The sequence below is a fragment of the Columba livia genome, chromosome 3 (assembly GCF_036013475.1).
Source record: "Columba livia isolate bColLiv1 breed racing homer chromosome 3, bColLiv1.pat.W.v2, whole genome shotgun sequence".
Taxonomy (NCBI): domain Eukaryota; kingdom Metazoa; phylum Chordata; class Aves; order Columbiformes; family Columbidae; genus Columba; species Columba livia.
In genome coordinates this window covers 57572169-57589857 of record NC_088604.1, presented here as the reverse complement: position 1 = coordinate 57589857, position 17689 = coordinate 57572169, and the positions used below count along the sequence as shown (strand labels likewise).

Here is a 17689-nt window from a genome sequence, read left to right as displayed (position 1 = left end):
TGATATGAGGGTTTGTACAAGGTCACACTACAAATAAACATGGGTAAATTACTGCTACTGAAACTGATATACCTCTGGGTAAAATTCAGCAGCTGTCTGACCATGAGCAAAAACATAAACAGATGCCACAAGAACCTCAATCACTCAAACCCCCCTGCGACTTATGTAAGGTAAGTAGATGGGCTGCAATGGGTGAGATCTGAATTTCTCCAAACTGGATAAACTGAAATAAATTCATGTCTTCATTAGTCTTTGTATGGATAATCTCAAAAACATCATCGGTAATTACTGTTTCACCTTTTGCAAAGTCATTGAATTCAGAATTACAGAAACAGCCACCAGAGTGCACCAGATACATTGTAAAGCAACTTGCAAAAAAAAGAGAGAAACCTGCAAGTGTCCCTTCTTATTATTATTTTCTTATTTTCTTTTTGCTATGGGAAACAAATCAGCTGTTTACATATGTACATGGAGGGCACTGAGGGAGAAGATGAAAACTTTCAGGAAGGCGGGAGGGTGTCAGTTCTCTTACCTGTGGCCATGCCCATGGCGTTGCTTCTGTGCCAATTGTGTCTTGCTTGCTAAATTCCCCCATGTTTCGAGCTGCCTCCTGATAGTATTGGACATTTTTTGCCATTAAAAATCCTATGAAAATTTGGATGTAGGATAAACATTAGCTTGCAGGATCAGACTACAAAAAATGTGCTGGCTAGCAAACATGTTACCAGCTTTCTGTGTACAAGTCTGCTTTTTGTGTACATGTGTGACTTCATCCTCAGCTTTATATTCAGGGATATATAAGCACCCTCTTACATACCACTACTGTACCTTTCAGAGTCCTGACTACTCCACATTGTGTATGCCAAATGGTGCATGTTGTAACTGTACGTTGCGTCTTCCATATTTTGAAGGGCAACATAAAAGCATTGAAGTTGGAGCTTATCTGACAGATGTGGACATCTGCATGTGGACTACTTATGCAGTCATCCCTTCTAGTCAGTGGAAATAAACAGAAAATTCTAGAGCACGGTTCATCTTTATATCCTAAAGTGGATGTCTAACATAGGGCAGAGGATTTTACTCTCTAAGAGTACATTTCTGTCACAGACTTTCAGTGGAGCATAACATCACTTACATGGGTGTAGCCATCAAGAGTTAAGTAACAGAAATCATACCCTGAGTATGCTAACCTGTAATATTCTTTTTTATATTATTCCTAGCATTGATTATTAACAGCTGCAGAACACTGCTCATGTATGTAGCTCTTTGTGTAGTGGACTGCAGCAATACATGAAGTGTGAAGCATAATAAGGGTTAGATTCCATCTTACAATATACAAGCAACTTTCTATTTCACATCTTTTCTGGCTGCTAGCTGGAACCCTGGAAACACAATTTGGACAATGGAAGTGCTGCTATTTTATTTGAATGTGAGTTAGGTGAGTGAGCTGATGAGACATTTTCTGCTCAGTTTAAAACCCATATGAACATATTTTACAGTAGATAATGCTAGGGAAAGGATGAAACTTTCCTGCATTAAAAAATACACTTTCTAAGTCCTGAAGTACAGTTGTACTTTACTGCAGGACTGCATCAGTTGTCTAAATGCTCCAGCATTGGTTCCAGAGGGATCTCTGGACCTCAGCAGGAATAAATCCACCCACTGCCATTGAAGTCAGCCTGTGAATTCAAATTTGTAAGCTTGCGTTCTGTAAGCCAGTGCTTTTCCGTGGATTGCATTTTTACCTGCTGGTAATTCATGCATCATCAGGAACATGGAGTGTGAAAAATCATCCATCACCTATATAAATTATATAAACACATATCTATACAACATATGAAAATCAGTGTGATTTTTTTTTAATCTGGGAAACCTTTAAAAAGGAAAAAAGCGCTCTGCAGTGAAAAGTCAAAAGCATATGTCGAACACATGCATGCTCAAACCCTGTAAAGCAGTGATGAAGGATGGTACTGCTGAGAAGTTATCTTTTTAGCACTTGCTTTGCAAAGAGAGCACGAAGCATGAGAACCCTGCGCGATCTGCTTGGCTCTGACAACTGATGATATTAAGTGTAAAGGCACTGCGTGACATCTTAGTATTTAAACTCTTTGACAGTCTTGGATTCTGTAGCAAGATCGACTGATTTGTAATCTCAGTGATATCTCCTTTCATCACATAAAACTATATGCCTCAAATGGTGCATTCTTATCTAGTTGATTACAAAGAACTTTACTTTTCAAATAAGCATTCCTGTACCTTGTTAAGAACATGAATATTAACTGCAAACTCAGCAATTGCTGGGTGCAAGTTGTTTTCGGCAGAAGATAGACCAGTGAAAGAAAGCGGTGATATTCATGTCTGTTTACAGCAATAATACATCTGTAGGCCAAAATTGTCTAGCTGGCTCCACTGTAAACTGGGAATATTTAATCAAAGAAAACTATTCTGGTTTTATGCTGTCATAACAGCAGAGTTTGATCCTATCATGTTGTTAAACATAGTAAAGAAAAAGGTGTGCCTAGAGTTAAGCTCCTAAATCCACTTCCATGTTTGAAGTGCGTCATATTAAAGACAGATTTAAGAAGGGAATCAGTATCTCTGGTGGTTTTATCAGTAATTTAATCTCTATTCTCGTTCATTAATAGAACTTTCTTTCTAGCTCCTTTCCCACCCTCCTTGTGATATACTTAACAAAGCTTTCTTACTCTTCAGTTGGCTGGTAGAAACTCATTCTGGATTTTGCCAGTCTTAATCTCCTCCCTCCATGAACGAGGCAGGTTCTTCCCCTTCTCCATTTGCAGTAAAATTTTCTTTGAGCAGTCCCTGGTGACGCCACATTGGCTACATCTCGTTTCTGCATTCTTCTTTTTACAGCAGCAGTGCAGCATGTTATGGTGTGCCTTAATTACGATGTGTTTTAAGATGCTTATCAAAGAAAAAGCAGTTTATATTGTTGTTCTTCTAGCACCTAATATATCTCTGATTTGGGCAAAGGGCTTTGGAAAGCACTCATTAAACACAGAATGCTTTAGATGTTTTTACTTTTCTTTCTGTTATTTTTTTAGTGATTCTTTGAAGGAAATTTTATAATGAAGTGGAGTATTTGGCATGCAACCAATTAGCTGAGGTTTTAGAAACAGCTGGGTCCTAAGGACCCTGGTATTTACATGCTTAGTGTTCTTGATTTAGTTTAAAAGAAAGAGGTTGGGTTCTTCAGAAAATTGTTGTGGGTTCTGCATAGACTGTTTGACTATTATCCACACATGCATTTAAAGAAAGACCCAAAGGCACCAGCAGATAGGTAGGTGTACTGGTATACATTAATAGGACGTTTTCTCATCTCATGCAGATTTACTTCTAAAGTGAGCAGTGAAAACAGACAAGTCTTATTTGTATGTTTATGTGAGAAGTTAGGCCAAGTTTTGCCTACTGGACACAGCCTGAGATTGGAGTGGGGTTTTGCAGTGGGTTCATGTTCTTGCTTTTGTGTATGTTCCTGTGAGTAGGTACTTGCAGAGAATTTGTTCCAGTGTATTGCTCCTGGTGCATACTGCCAGTTAAGCTGTTGTAGCCGTGCTTACCAAGCCATTTTTTAAGCAAAATTGTAGCTGTGCCTTCTCTTTTACCCATTCCCTTCGGAAACTGAGAACATCTGGGGAGGTGGGGCAGCACCAACCTCTTTTCTATGCACTCTAAATTGTAAAAATTTAAAAAACACACATAGTTCAAAATAGACCTGTTCTCTTTTCTAATTTATATGCAAAGCTCATCAGTTGGTAGTAATGTTTACTTCTTAATAATTTTTTATTTAATATGAAAGTTTGGATTAAGAATTAACAATACAAAAATATTTTAGCCAAAACACCTTGGCCAGCTGCCCACAGACAAAATATCTTACAGAAGCCATGGAAGAGGCAGGCTATATTAAACCCACTCCCACCCTCCATTCTTTATATGAACTTAAAACTAAGGCAGCAGTTGACCTTCAGTCTTGTAAGAAGTTACCTCTGTAATGGTTGGTCTATTGAATGTCAGCCAAATTTTCCTGTGCTTGTAATGTTGACACTCTTCTTTCATAGTGACATTACTCTTTTTAAAGAAATCGGGGAGTGCCTGTTTGGCACTCTGTAGTAGGCCACCCTTTGAAGAAGAAACCTACTAGATGAAATCAGTTGCTTAAATCAATGACAAAATTCAGCTATGTCTGGATATCACCTGTGAACTCTGCAAAGTCACCAGCTGTAAGCACCAAGGACTCTGAAGGACAAACTGATCTTGCTCAAACATGATGGGAAGTTCTTTCCCTTTGCTTCTCCGCTGGGAACAGCTTCACAGCAACCGTAGGTTGAGATTTATGTGCTGGCCCTGCTTGGCAGCTCTGTGCTAGGGAACAGCTGCACAGAAAAATGCGTGACAGCACGCAGCATTCTGGTTTGAGTGTGTGACAGTTTTAATAAGTGAAGGTTCCGAACTTGATACCTGCATGCTCCAGAACACATCAAATAGCCTGGTGGTGAATTTTTCAGATGTTTAACTGCAAGCAAAGAAGTTGCATGACTTGTTTTGTTTTAAAAGAAAAAGGGAAATGCAATTCAAATTACGCTCATATTGAAGCCAGTCCATTCACTTATGGCACAAAGCAATTCTAATTCAGGCAAATCATAGGCTTCTGTGGACACAAATTACAAACCTAAGTAGTGTACATACATTTACTGGTTATGTTGTTGCCATGGATAACAAAACAAAACAGGTCTGAGTGTTGTGTTACAGGTCCTGCCTACTAATCCAAAACTAATACTAAGGCAGTGAGTCCTACCTCATCAGTTTGTGCTGAGGTGCAGAGGACGCTGACCCAAGGCTGCCCTGCTCCAGGTGTCGCTGGTTGGTAGAGCACGACCTTGGAGGCAATGGCAGCTGGTTCAAGGCACAGCATCTGTGAGGCAGCTCGGTCACCTTGTGTCCTTGCCCGACGCTGCCACCTGCTGTGATTTTTATAACGACAGCTTGCAATTAAAAAAAAAAAAGCCATGGGAAGTTAAACCAAGCACAGAATCACGTTGTGATTCTGTGAAATGGACAATGCATGAAATAAACACCAAATACCGAAAACATTCCTTATTTTTCTGATTGAAACACAGTGGTCTCGTAAGCCACCTCTGACGGGAGCAGCCAGTGGCGTGTGGCACACAGCACCGACCATCGGGCGACTTACACAGCTCTGCAGCAACTTTTCTTCAGTTGACTGGTTTCTTCGCAATGCCTTAAACAACTCCAGCCTGACTCGGGAACGCTGGTTCTTAGCAGTACGTGATGTACGCGAGCACACAAAAGGACAACGCGGGCGGGCAGGCGGGGCGGCCGCCGGTGCGCGGGGCCCGTCCCGGGTGGAGCTGCCGCCGGCGGCGGGTGCGGCGCAGGGCGGCAGGACGCGCTTCCGGAAGCCGCTCGGTCCCGCCGCGCTGCTGAACGGCCGCTGCCGCCGGCTCCCGCCGCCCGCGCCCGTGGGGCGACCGAGCCGGGAGGAGGGGCACGGCCAGCCGGAGGAAGCGCTGCCGTCACCCAGCCCTGCCCCACTGCGCTGCCGGCGGGAGTCTGGGCCGCACCGGGCCGCGGCCAGGCTGCCCCGCTCCGCCTTGGCGTCCCCAGAAGGGATGCGGCGGCGCACGCCATGAACTGGCGGTCCGGCTCCCGCGGGGTGGTTCTCACCGCCTACCACCCCAGCGGCGGCGGCGACGCCCCCGGCGGGTGAGTGGCGGCGCGGGGAGGCCGGGCCGGCGGCGGCGGGGCTGCCCGGCTCGGCCCGGCAGGTGCGCTCGGGGTTGGCGGGGCCGGGGCGGCTGCAGCCGCGGGGCTGCGGGCCGTGTGGTGGAGGAGCAGGGTGGCCGGCTCAGCGGCAAGCTGCTGCACGAGGAGAAGGTGTTTCCTCCGTCCCCCGGGGACTGGGGTTCCCCTGTTTCTGTTCTTTGTCCCGTCTCCTCCCAAAGGGTTTTTCTTTTCTTTTTTCCCCTCTCCTTTGTTTAATATCCCTGCGCGCTGTGGAAGCCCCAGGCGTTTTTGCTGGGCTACTTGGAGTCGAGTGTCAACAGCAGACGCCGGCTGTTGTCAAGGTGTTTGTAGTTGCAAACAGTCCCGTGGCTACCCAAGCGTGTTGTCGGTGTGTTTTCAGACTTGGCGTGTGGAGGGCGTGTAGGATGCAGTGGTGGGTGCTGCTGCCCTGTGGTTTCAGGGGGAGCTGGACCGCAGCAGTCTTTGGAGTATATAGATTTTCGCGTAACCTGTTTTAACTTTAATGCTTTGTTCTTTGCATTCTTATTATTATAATAATTATTATTGTTTTAATGTGATAAAAGGAAGGAACGTGCAAGTAAGGTCAAGATAAACTTTTGGAAGTGTTTGTCATTTAGCTTAAAAGGTGGAGCTGATAATGGACAAAGAAGTCAGCTTCATTTATATGAAGGCTGAGGACCACCTAGTGCCTCACAGCATGTGTTTAATACAGGCAGAAGCACTGCTGGCTTTTCCATAGCAATGACCAGAGAGACTGCTGTGTGGAAATGGGAGTCTTGTCTTTATGGCCCATTCAGTCTTGCCTCTTCCTTGCTGAAACTGTCAACAAAGGCCCCATTGATAAAGATGGGACTTTTATTAAGGCCAAGAAGCCAAATGAAACTGGGAAGGTATTGAAACTAGCACGCTATTTCCACGTGTCCATAGGAATAGTGTGTATGATAAAAGAGATTACAGCCTGAATCAAAGAAGATACAAGGAAGTACCATGTTTGACCCTGGTCAAAAGATAACTGATACATTGTGATATGTCACACCAGGAGTCCACAGCAAAGGCAGGAACTGAACTGACAAATACAGCCTGCCCTGTGTTTGAACCACGAAGTCATGCCTCTCTTTTTGTTGAGATACTTCTTTCTCCATAAGTAGTGTTATTTATCAACCCCGCTTTAAGTCCTGCTGTTGTCTTAGCTACATATATAAGGGTACTACAGATCTAGTTGTTTACTATTGAATGTAAAATATGTGCATTTTGACAAGAAATCACAAAATCCACCACCTTCTCAGTTATTGTTTCTAGTGTTTTTACCTGTCATACCCCTCCTCAAACTTCCCATGGAGGAGAGACAGAATAAAAACTACTCTCCTTGCGATAACTCGTGAGTAAGGATCTGTGTATCTGTAGACTGTTAGGATTGGTTCCCCCTTTTTAACGTGGGGCTGCCTTGATACCTGTCTCTAAGCTGCAGTCACTCATAACCCCCAGAGGTCCTGGATCCATGAGCACAGTGCTGGGAGCCCCTCTGTGTCATAGGAAATTGTCACTCGTAATAATGCTGCACCGTTAGGAGCAGAGATCTCATAAAGTTCTCTGCAGCTGCTTCTGGGGACAGCTGCCTGGGTAAATTGAGACATTGCCATGCGAGCAATGGTGGTCCTTCAAAAATTGTTCAGCTGTGCGAGAAAGGGAGTGTGGGAGGGAAATTAATGTGAAAAGCAGTGTAATTTCCTTAATTAGAGTAAAAAAATATGGATGTTAAAGATGCGCAGAACAGGGGATTCCCAGTTAGTTTGCCTGAGTCCCCCTACTGGCAGTGTTACAAGCCATGCATGTTTTCCATTTAGCTCATTAAACTGAGAACCTGAAGGACACCTCTCTGTCTTTCTGCTGTGCCACTCTAAATTTGGAAGTCAGTCCCATCTCTCCAGTTTTCACTACCCAGGATGTCAGTTCCATGGTTCTGATTAATCTCCTTTTTGCCCTGGATCTCCAGTGTTTTCCTGTTTCTGAAGTGAGAGAGGTGGGGAATATTATTTTCATGAGGCATGGAGGGACTGGAATGACCACTTGTGTTTTTGTGGGTTTGTTTGTAGTGTTTTTTTTGGCTCTTTTTTATTTGTGTGTGTGTGTGTGATTTTTGTTTGTTTGGTTTTGTTTTTTTTCTTTTAAATAAACAGAACTTTTCTGAAACAGTGTAACCTTTCTGTGGGATTTTTTTTTTTTTTCATTTTTCTAACTACTTTGTCTTCATCACCATCCCCAAGATGCGCAGATCTGCATGATAAAAATAGAGCAAACTCCCAAATCTATATAATTCTGAAATATTTTGTGGAAATACATTCTTCTGTTATGCTCTGCACAATGTGAAAATGCACCAGTTCTGCAGTCTGGATTCTGCATCTTAGTACTGATGTGATAGTAGGACTTATTTTGCCTTTTTAAAAAAGAGTAAGAACATCTTTCAGTATCTAGGTTAGCATCTCTCTGCTAATTTGAAAATTCTGTGATATTTAACAGGGATCAGAATATTAGGAAGCTAGCGTAATAGCATGCCAGCTGTAATGAAACAGCCCTTTGGAAAGATTAATAGAGAAACTCTGTTGAATTATTTTTTTCAGAGGCATTCAAAATAGTGCCTGTTAGAGATTGTATTGTCTTTGGAGAGCTGGGGAAGCGTGGCAGTGGTACATCCTGGAAAAAGCAATACCTTGGCTGTGCTCCAAACAAAATGACATCCTAGGAAAGGGCTATACTTCCTAACCGTTTATTGTTTCCTTCAGGCATGCAAGAAGTCTTGCTTCATAAGACTGAAGAATTTTACTGAGCTGATAGATTGTTGAGATAGTTCTCTGTTCTTTTTTGACCCTTGAAAGACACAGTGAGCCTGTGAAACATTTCCTTTAGGAAAGGCTTGCCCTACCATTGGTTCACTAGGCTAAAATCTAGAGCAGCCTCGGTGTCATTACTTCCAGGTTTGACATTGGTGCTGTCGTCTTCACTATAGAGTAGTTCTTTAAAGTAAAGGTTAGAGGGATGTATTCATACAGTTGTAGATATTGATTGCGGGTGACATATCCAAGTATGTATCTAAGAACTAACTTAGAGAAATTACAAAGGCAGGTTAGCCAGTATAAAATTCAATTTTAATAGCTCTCTTTTCTGTATTGTATCAGTTTTCTCACTTCCCAGTTTTCACCCATTAGATCCACTAATGCTCTACTGGCTGTCATGCTATGTGCATTTTGGTTTATCTCCTTTGTGATGTCTGTGCACAAACTTGGAAATGTTTCTTCTTGCTTTCCCTTGAAGCCATTTGTTGTTACATGGCCTGTGGAAAAAAAAGAGTGAATCAGACACCTTGCAGTTCAAGACCCTGTTTCAATGACTGCTTGTAGGTATGTCACCCTCATGCACGTGAAATCCACACCCTTAAGCACAGACGTCCAGTGCCATTTAGTTTACTTGCTGAGGAATTTTACCCTATGTACTGTGGCAGAAAGGACTACAGGTCCTGTGTCATATTTGCCAGCCACATGCAGGTGTTTCAGGTAACAACAGGCTTCTCATATGGCTGTGTGGGCTTATCCTCAGGCAATCGAATGCCATCCAGAAAGTCTTCTACAGGAGTATTTCTGTCCTGTAGCGTCGATGAATGTGTGTATGCGTATGCATATATATACACGTGTATGTATATGTGTATATATGTGTATGTAAAAATATTTTGAAAATGTATTTTTCTCTCCATACCTTTGTCCTATCTGGGAGGCTGCTGTTCTGTGTTGTCTTTGTGCTTCACCAGATTGTCCTGTGAGTCACAGCCTCCTGGTATCTGTTTCCAGTGAGTCACTGTGCTTGCTCACCAGCAGGCAGCACGTGCACTTTGCTGCCACTTCATTTGCACTTCTCTAACTTCCATCGGAAGACCAGTTTGAGTTTTGAAGCTTCGCAAGCTAGTGCCTGTTTAACATGCTCCCCAAGGGCCTGTGAATCCTCATACTGCTAATGGCTTTTTAAGAAGGACTCCATAGAGCTTGGGATATGTCTCTTCTTCCTCAGAGGCCGTGTAGTATTTGCACCTTCCCTTATTTGCCCTATTTAAATCTTGGTTTTGGTTTGCTGGTCCTCACTTGCAAAATGATAATGATGAGTTGTTTCCCTGAGATGAAACTGAAGCCCAGACCAGTTCTGGAAAGAGTACTGTAACCCTTGGCTGCGGTATGAGAGAAGATTGCTGCTGCCTCAGGTCTCCTTTTTCGAGTGACACCTGCCAGCCAGGGCCTGTGGTCCCTCAGGCTCCCTGTCCCACATCATTACTGAATCTGCGTGACTTGGCTCTGTATGGCAGTGAAACTGAGGGGTCTCAGGTTTTGTTGTAGAAAAGTGCCCTTTTTTGTGTGTTACTGTGCAAGTCAGCATAAACCAGAATATTTATTTTTTTATATGTCTTTGTAAGTATGGGCTTTCCTAACTTAGTAGCAGTAGCATTTGTGTTCACTGTGGGGATGGATGACAAGTGAGGCACTTGAAAGGCTTGGTATTTTCCACATACAGCTGTGGTCTAAATCACTGACTCACTGCTTGAACTCCCTAAGAAAGAAACCAGATGACAGAAGTCCTTTGAGCTTGGAAAAATGACAAAGACTTCTGCTGTGAATTTTTCACAATATATGTTTTTTTTTTCCAAATATTTACCATGATAGACATTGCAAATCAGACATGCAAGAGAAGTTTATTCTTTCCTTACCAGAATAATCTGCCTCATTCATTATTCAAATATTTGCTCAGTTAATCTAGAGACTTAATAGTTTGCATCTTAAGCCAAGAAGCAGCCTTGTAGTAAGCATGAATTCATGCCTTTTTTTCAAGGGCAATGTTCATCTCCATTCCTTCAGAGAGAAAAGCCCTCATTCCTTTCCCCCTCTTTTCCCACCAGTGACTCACTCTTGGAATTGAAATCTAGTGAAATCCAGTATGAAGGACTAAAGCACTGTGAGGGATACATGTAATGCTCAGTGTACAAGCAACAAACTCGCAAGCTGATTACTCACAACTGGCTTAAGTTGGTGCAGCCTTTTGCAATTTCATTTGCAATCTGCTAATACAGCACAGATTTCATGTGTTCTGTATCATTGCAGCATTAATTGTTCCTAACCCTTATAAACTGTCTTTTTTGATGCCAGTATGCATAGCTTAGTACCTATCACACTACATCTGATTTTACAGAATCATAGTAATCTTTTTATCAGCTAAGTTTGCAGGCTCTACATGAACACAGTCTTCCATCTAAATGCATTAGAAAAATCTTTCCTACCTTGGATTTGCCTCCTACTTAGAACAGTGTTTCTTGTCTGGTGCTTGCCAACATCTTCAAATACAACTGACAGGCAACAATGCATTAAGTTGCTTTATTTAGAATTGCTTTTATGTCTTTTGCACTTCACATATGTATAAATATGTAGTATACTGCAGACCCTTAATGTGTTGCTTAGTTACCAGTGTATTAATCCCAGTAACTTGATATACTGACAGCAAGATCTGGTGTCCCAACATTTCCTGCTTCTTTGATTCCTGCTTCATGGAGTCCCCCCTACCCACAGTTTGCACGATATTTCTTCTTTGAATTTGTCTTGCTCCTGCCTTTGTTTCTTGCTATGTCTTTCCAATTGATCAAAAAGGCCTCCTAGTTCCTCTTACTTATCGACAAGTTGCTGCTCAATTTTATCGTGGTAGGCAAAACAAATAATTCTTTTGAGCCTCTTTGTTTCTTCAGTCTGAGAACCCCTTTTGTGACACTTTTCTTCAGCATTTTCGGCATCCTTCTTTACACTTGTCCTGCTACTTTGCTTACCCTTCACCACCAGCCTGAATTACATGCAGGGCTTCATTGTCAGTCTTACAAGTGTTATTATAGCTTCACAGATAAAATCACTTCCTTGCTACTAATTGCCACCGCAGCCAATTGTGTGTATTGCAATCATGCTATCTTGTTTTTCGAAACATCCTGGTGGAACTCACATTGAGTTGCCTGGCCTTTCTGAGCCCTAGATTTGCCCAAGCTCTTTTTCAGTGCAGTCCTTGTTGTGTAAATATGGTCACTGTCTTGTGCTTAGACATCTATTTAGCATCTGTCAGTATAATAAAACAACATTATTTCAACAAGCCCACTTCACTGTGTGACCTAGATTATCCAACGTCGTGGGTGTGGATTTGATTTAATGTGTTCTGCTATCACTTAAAACAGTCTATTCACTGCTACTCTGGGTCAGGCCCTTAAATAGATTTAAAATGAGAATAACTGTGCTGAATCAATGGAGCTACAGAGCAGAAAAGAGGAAAATCAGGGCCCTCGGTATATACACTTTCCTTTTTATTTTAATGACATACAGAGAATAAGATGTCATGCTTGTCTAGCTATAAGGAATGTGAAGCATAAAGGCCTTTTGAACATTTTAATTAAGGGCTTTACCTTTTTTTCTTGAGTGTATACAAAACGAGATGATACAGAGCGTAATACAATGTATTGCTAGATGTGCTGTTATAAGCATGTTGACTTTATGCAAAATTGGAATTTAAATGTACTTCTGATGAACAAAGTGCCAGAGGAGCTGTGTAAATCTGAACTCCAACCTTTGTGCTGTGTGTTATCAAATGAATTTTTTTTTAATTGTTTCTCTGAGTTCTTTTTCTTTAAAGAGCAGAATTATTTAACTTGTTTTTAAATAAGACTAATGTAATATTCAGTCTGCTGTACTGATGCTTGATTAAAAAGTGTTATAGCCTACTGTTACTGCCAATATTTTACTTTTGTTTCGTAACTGTTACTAGTGAGGGTGGAGCTGAAAGCTGCAAGGTTTTTTAAAGGCTACTCAGGTATGTGTCAGTAATGCAATGCCAGCACCTTTTTCTATCGTTAGTGCTTTTTTACTAGAGATACTGAGTGTGCACCTTCATTTTTTTTCTGATGTGATTCGGAATACTACGGCTGAACGGAGGCAGTGATTACGTTGAGGTTCCTGCTGTGGGTGGTGTTGCAGATTTCCGTTATACACAGGTCACCGACTGTCACTTCACACTCCTCGGTAAATCTACTTGTCCAGGGGAAGAAAAATTCCACACTCATCAATTTTGAGCATTTCCAATGTTCCAGTGGACTGTTTTGGGAGGGCTGCTGGTTTTTCAATGAACCTGTCTCTGCCTTGGAGTTTTGGTCTTAAAATAATCATGTTCAACCAGGGAATTTAAATATTGCCAAATAAATAGGAAAACAAAAAAACAGGGTTTGTGGTTTTTTTTTGTTTTTTTTTTTTTTTTTTTTTTTGTTTTTTTTTTGTTTTGTTTTGTTTTTTTTTTTTTTGTTTTTTTAGCATTTGGATGTGTAAAAAATAGATAGGCTTGATTTATTTCACAAGTAGAATTTTAGCCATTGTTTTCTGAGGTTTATTTTTATGACAGCAGTTTACCCCTGTGCCTCTCCTACAAAGCTGGATCTATGAACTTATTCTTCGGTCATTGTTCTGTGCCAGCTCTCATGTATTGCAGCAGAATAAAGTGTCCACAGACATAATTACTCACCTGGTCATACCTTCCTGTGAGGACAAGCTGTTCAATATTCCCCCTTGTTCTGTGACTGTTCGCTGCCCTTTCTGCTGCAGCATCCCATTCCCATTAGCCCTGAAATGTTTTAATGAGCATTTCAGTTATTTTACCTGTCGTCTTTCTACAACATCCTTTCCTAGGGAGGCTTCTTAGGCCAAAGGGTGACAAATATGTAAAAACATATTACCGTATTTACTTTGCTGTGCCCCTGGTATTGTTGGAGGACTAAAATGGTTTGGGGTAGAGTATTCAAGGAGGAGCAAATATGAATGTTTTTAGCTTGCTTAGAAATATGATCAAAGGTATGCCACACATGAGAAAGCATCAAGGTAAGAATAATGCTGTCTTCAGCAAATAAATGTCTTGTCATGTATACTCAGTGCCAGATGGTAGTAGAGCAGTTGGCATGTTTTGCTTGATCTAGCATCAGTACAATTCTTCAATTTACCACTCCTCAGACTTCCTCTTTTTCCTGTCTGCCAGTTGCTAAACCACACAGACAGCTTTCACAGTGGCTTAGGGAAGTCAGCTCTTTTGACTTTCCTGTTTGAAAACCAGGAAAATACTTAAGAGGATATGTGAGAATTCTTTGCCTAATGTTTCGTGATGTGTGCTTTGTGAAGTGCAATGTTTAATTTTTATTATTTTTAATCACTTGATTGTTTTTAGCTGACTTCTGTGTAATTGTCAGAACAATAGTTGATGGGACTCATTGCCACTGATGAAATATTCTATAGGAAATTCTCTGCCTTTAATAAAATACATCAGCAAGGTCTAGGAGTATACTATATCTCAGAGGTAACAGGGAGCTTTGCCCCTGGTTTGAGAGCATGCAAAGTTAGATTTTAACTGCACAAATAAAGGGGAAAGCTCTTGTAGGCTCGTAGTGGCCCAGGGAGTCACATAGTAATCAGAGTTATAGCTGTGGTTATGGATCTGTGGTCCCAGCTACAAAGCAAGAGGCTTGGGGCAGTAAGGAGAAGCCTCAGCTGCGGAACAGGGATGAAACCCTGTCAAGGGCTGTCACACATGCAGCCATGACTTGCTGGCCAGGCACAGCAGAGACCAGAGCTGTGGTTACTGGTGAAAGATACTGTCTCTTTCAGCAGCTGCCCAGGGGATGATGGATTTAACAGATCCATAGCGTAGCTCCTGGAGCCTCACTGTGTGATTCCCTTTGCCACAACCAGATATAGAAACACTGGTAACAGTGTTCTCACTATGGGAATAGTCATCCTCATCATTACAACCCATTTACAGCGTGAGCTTTTGTGTCCTACTGAACTCATTCTTGTGGCTTGGCTGTGTCATCTTCTGAGAAGCCCGTCTTTCAGAAAGATTTGAGGAATATCTTCATGTTCTGTTGAATGTATTATCTCAGGAGAGAGATGCCATGCTGTTTCCTGAAACTTTTTCTTATCATTTCAGAGTGCCTCCTAACCAGCAGAAGTTTTGGTGTGCAGTGACAGTGGGTGCATGTTATGGCCGTATGAGGCTGAAAAGAGTGCGGACATCACTGAAACTGCAGTTTCCTTCCACCTCTCACCTACACTTTTCCTAATGTTTTTCTTGCCCTGGCACTGGCATTTCTGAGTCAACTGACGTAGGTTGAGCTGAATTTAAAACAAAAAAAATCCAACTGAAAGCAATATTTTTTGCAAGTGTTGTTTTCAGACAGATTGGTATCTTAACATAGCTCAGCAAGTGACTGCATCAATGATGATGCTGGTGCAAGGGAAGTGACAGAAACCCACAGGTGAAGGGGATTTGACAGAACCCTCTGGCGGCAGGCTACATCTGTGCCAGCTTAACGTGATATTTGATTGCTTAACTTGTACTGACAGGTTTTAAGTCAGTTCAAGTACAACTTGTCCTTTAGCAGCGACTCTGAAGCTAGCCTAAGCTTTATCTCCAGCTCATTTAGTCCTGACTTAACACTGTTCAGTGATTCAGTTGTGTGCTTGGCTTCTACATGCAAAAGGCAGGTTGTGATATGAGTAGAGATCCTTGGGATCCAGGTGTGTTACGCAACGGGGAACATCTGCATTCCTCTTGTGGAGCTGCAGATAACCTGCCTTCCCCTCATTGCACATGGCATTGTGCAGCTTGCTGCACCGAAAGAAACAAAAGCCCAGCTTGGATTCCCGCACACTGTAATGAAGTAAATTAAAGTGCAGCTTCTAAATTGTGGGTGGTTGTCAGTTGATAAGCTCTTGAAAGGTTGTTGATTGGTGCTTTGTTTAAACACACCTTTCTTTGTTCTGAACTTTGCACCAGAAAGATTGCTTTGGTTTCGTAGTGCCCAAGGTTATACATCAAAACAGTTGTCAGGGATGAGAAGTAGAATGAGAATAGCTCATATGATTTCCTATTGGAAACACAACCTAACTTTTAATTGCAGTAGTATTTTCTGTTTTAAGGGTAAAAGAGTCTAAGACATTAAATATATAAGACAAATATGTCACTGAAAATATTATGTACTAATTAAAATGTCCAAGTGACTCAAAACTTCCCTGCCTTCCCTTTTCAGAGAAGGATATTTACACTGTGAAATTTGTTCTTCTTTGAGGCGAAAGCTGAATACTGTACTTGTTTGAACTTCTTACTGTGGATGCTGCATATAAGAACAAACTAAAATGTTTTCTTTTTTTCTCCTAGTTAGTAGGAGCTTCTCATGAGAGTTTATGGGGAACTTTATGAGCTTCATGCTGTGAAAGCTGGTATTTGGCACTTTGTACTTGACATCAGAAAACAGCTTATGAAGATATATGGTATTAGAATCTGTGTGATGTGTCAGTGTTTTGGTTTTGGGTCCTTGCTTGAACTTTTGAAGTAATTGTTAAAGGTAGTTCAGTCATCCTGTCTTAGGGAGTGCAAGTGAGACTTTTGTTTTCACTCACCATCAATTGGCTGAATTATTTTATATAGATTTTACAGACCACAGTACGAGTTGTTATTTCTCTTGAGAAGTTTCATTTTAAATATATGTGTTCCCAGGCTGAGAAACCTTCCTTTCCACCTGGTTTGGTCTTTTGGGTTTGTTTTTTTTTTTCCCCGCTGTGTGCTATGGTATTGACACAGGTGCACAACCTCTGATTCTGGACAATGCTGGTACCTTTTGTACCGTGCTCTGTTCCATTAGTCTTTTGGAGGTGTTTGAATCGCCCTTTCTTTCTTACCCTCCGTGTCTTCTGACATAGGTAATTTCATGTAAAAAACTCTGATCCGAAAGAGCTTCATTTGGATAAAGGATATTTCTCCAAGTAGGTTATCTTGCACAAATCAATAACAGGAGTTGCTGTTCTTATTACATAGAAGAATCAAGATCACATCTGCATATGCTGGTTTGGTTTCTTTTAATTTTGTTGGCAACATTCGTAGATAATCTTAGTGCCTGTACATGCAAGCATTTTTTATGTGGATGTATCGATAAATCTTTTTTTACAATGTATACTGACTTGTGTAATTTTGTATACAGCTATTGCTGTAATTCAGCTTGCTGGCTAGGAACACTTAAGTTTTTGGCTAGCAGCGTTCCTCTAGACAACGATTTTCGTGATGAAAACCCTTTTATTGGGCTACTATAAATTTCTTTCTACAATTCTGATTTCATTTAAGACTTGAAGTTCTTCTCTGTCTGTCTGGATTTCTTTCCATTCTATAATACATTATGTAAGTATATATATGTTTATATATGAAGAGATATCTGAATTACTATGGACTTGATTTCTGCTGTTGATGGAGTAATGGTTTCATCCCATCTGAACACAAATAATTTTGTAGGTGTGTGTATTAACCTCTTCCTTAAGATTTGTTTTATTTTCCTTTAATTTAGTTTTATTCGCTTGCAAATGAAGACTGGGAGGTAAAAGCTTTTTGTTACAATGTACAACATCATCGATTAATGAATATCTCTGAAATAATGAGGGACTCTTACTCAAAATAGTGTAGGACTGCTTAAAAGCTGTTAAAATTGTAAAAGCTTTCTGGTGTGCATCAGATGTCCCACAATATTATGTGATCTTTGAAAAAAACAAAAAAAACCAAAACAAGACAAAGCAACAACAACAAAAAACCCAAAGAGCAAAGCCCACCAACCTTGTTCTTAAGAATATTTGGGAGGTTGGAGATCTAGAAATGAAGAGTAACTGGACAATTTCTCATTTTACACACTATTGTATCAATAATTAAAAAGGCCATTCACCTGTCACTTTCATCTAAAACTTAAGTAAGATATTGCCATATACTACGACAATGTTGGCCTGAGAAACTAATCTCTGTTTCTCTTTAAAGCTGGAATTGCTGA

General features: G+C 41.2%; 1 protein-coding gene across 3 annotated transcripts in view; it reads left to right on the top strand.

The window, feature by feature from the left end:
• Positions 1–17689, top strand: part of ARHGAP18 (Rho GTPase activating protein 18) — a 96372-nt gene that overhangs the window by 24067 nt on the left and 54616 nt on the right. The window contains exon 1 of one of the 3 annotated variants that reach the window (XM_065056918.1): positions 5043–5303. The exons of 1 other annotated variant lie outside the window; for it this stretch is intronic. Coding sequence is in view for 1 of the 2 variants with exons in the window: in XM_065056916.1 (XP_064912988.1) it covers positions 5669–5745 (77 nt within the window). In the remaining variant the exon portion in view is untranslated. Of the gene's footprint in view, positions 1–5042; positions 5304–5452; positions 5746–17689 lie in introns of those variants that run through there. One more of the 3 variants, XM_065056916.1, reaches the window with a different exon arrangement.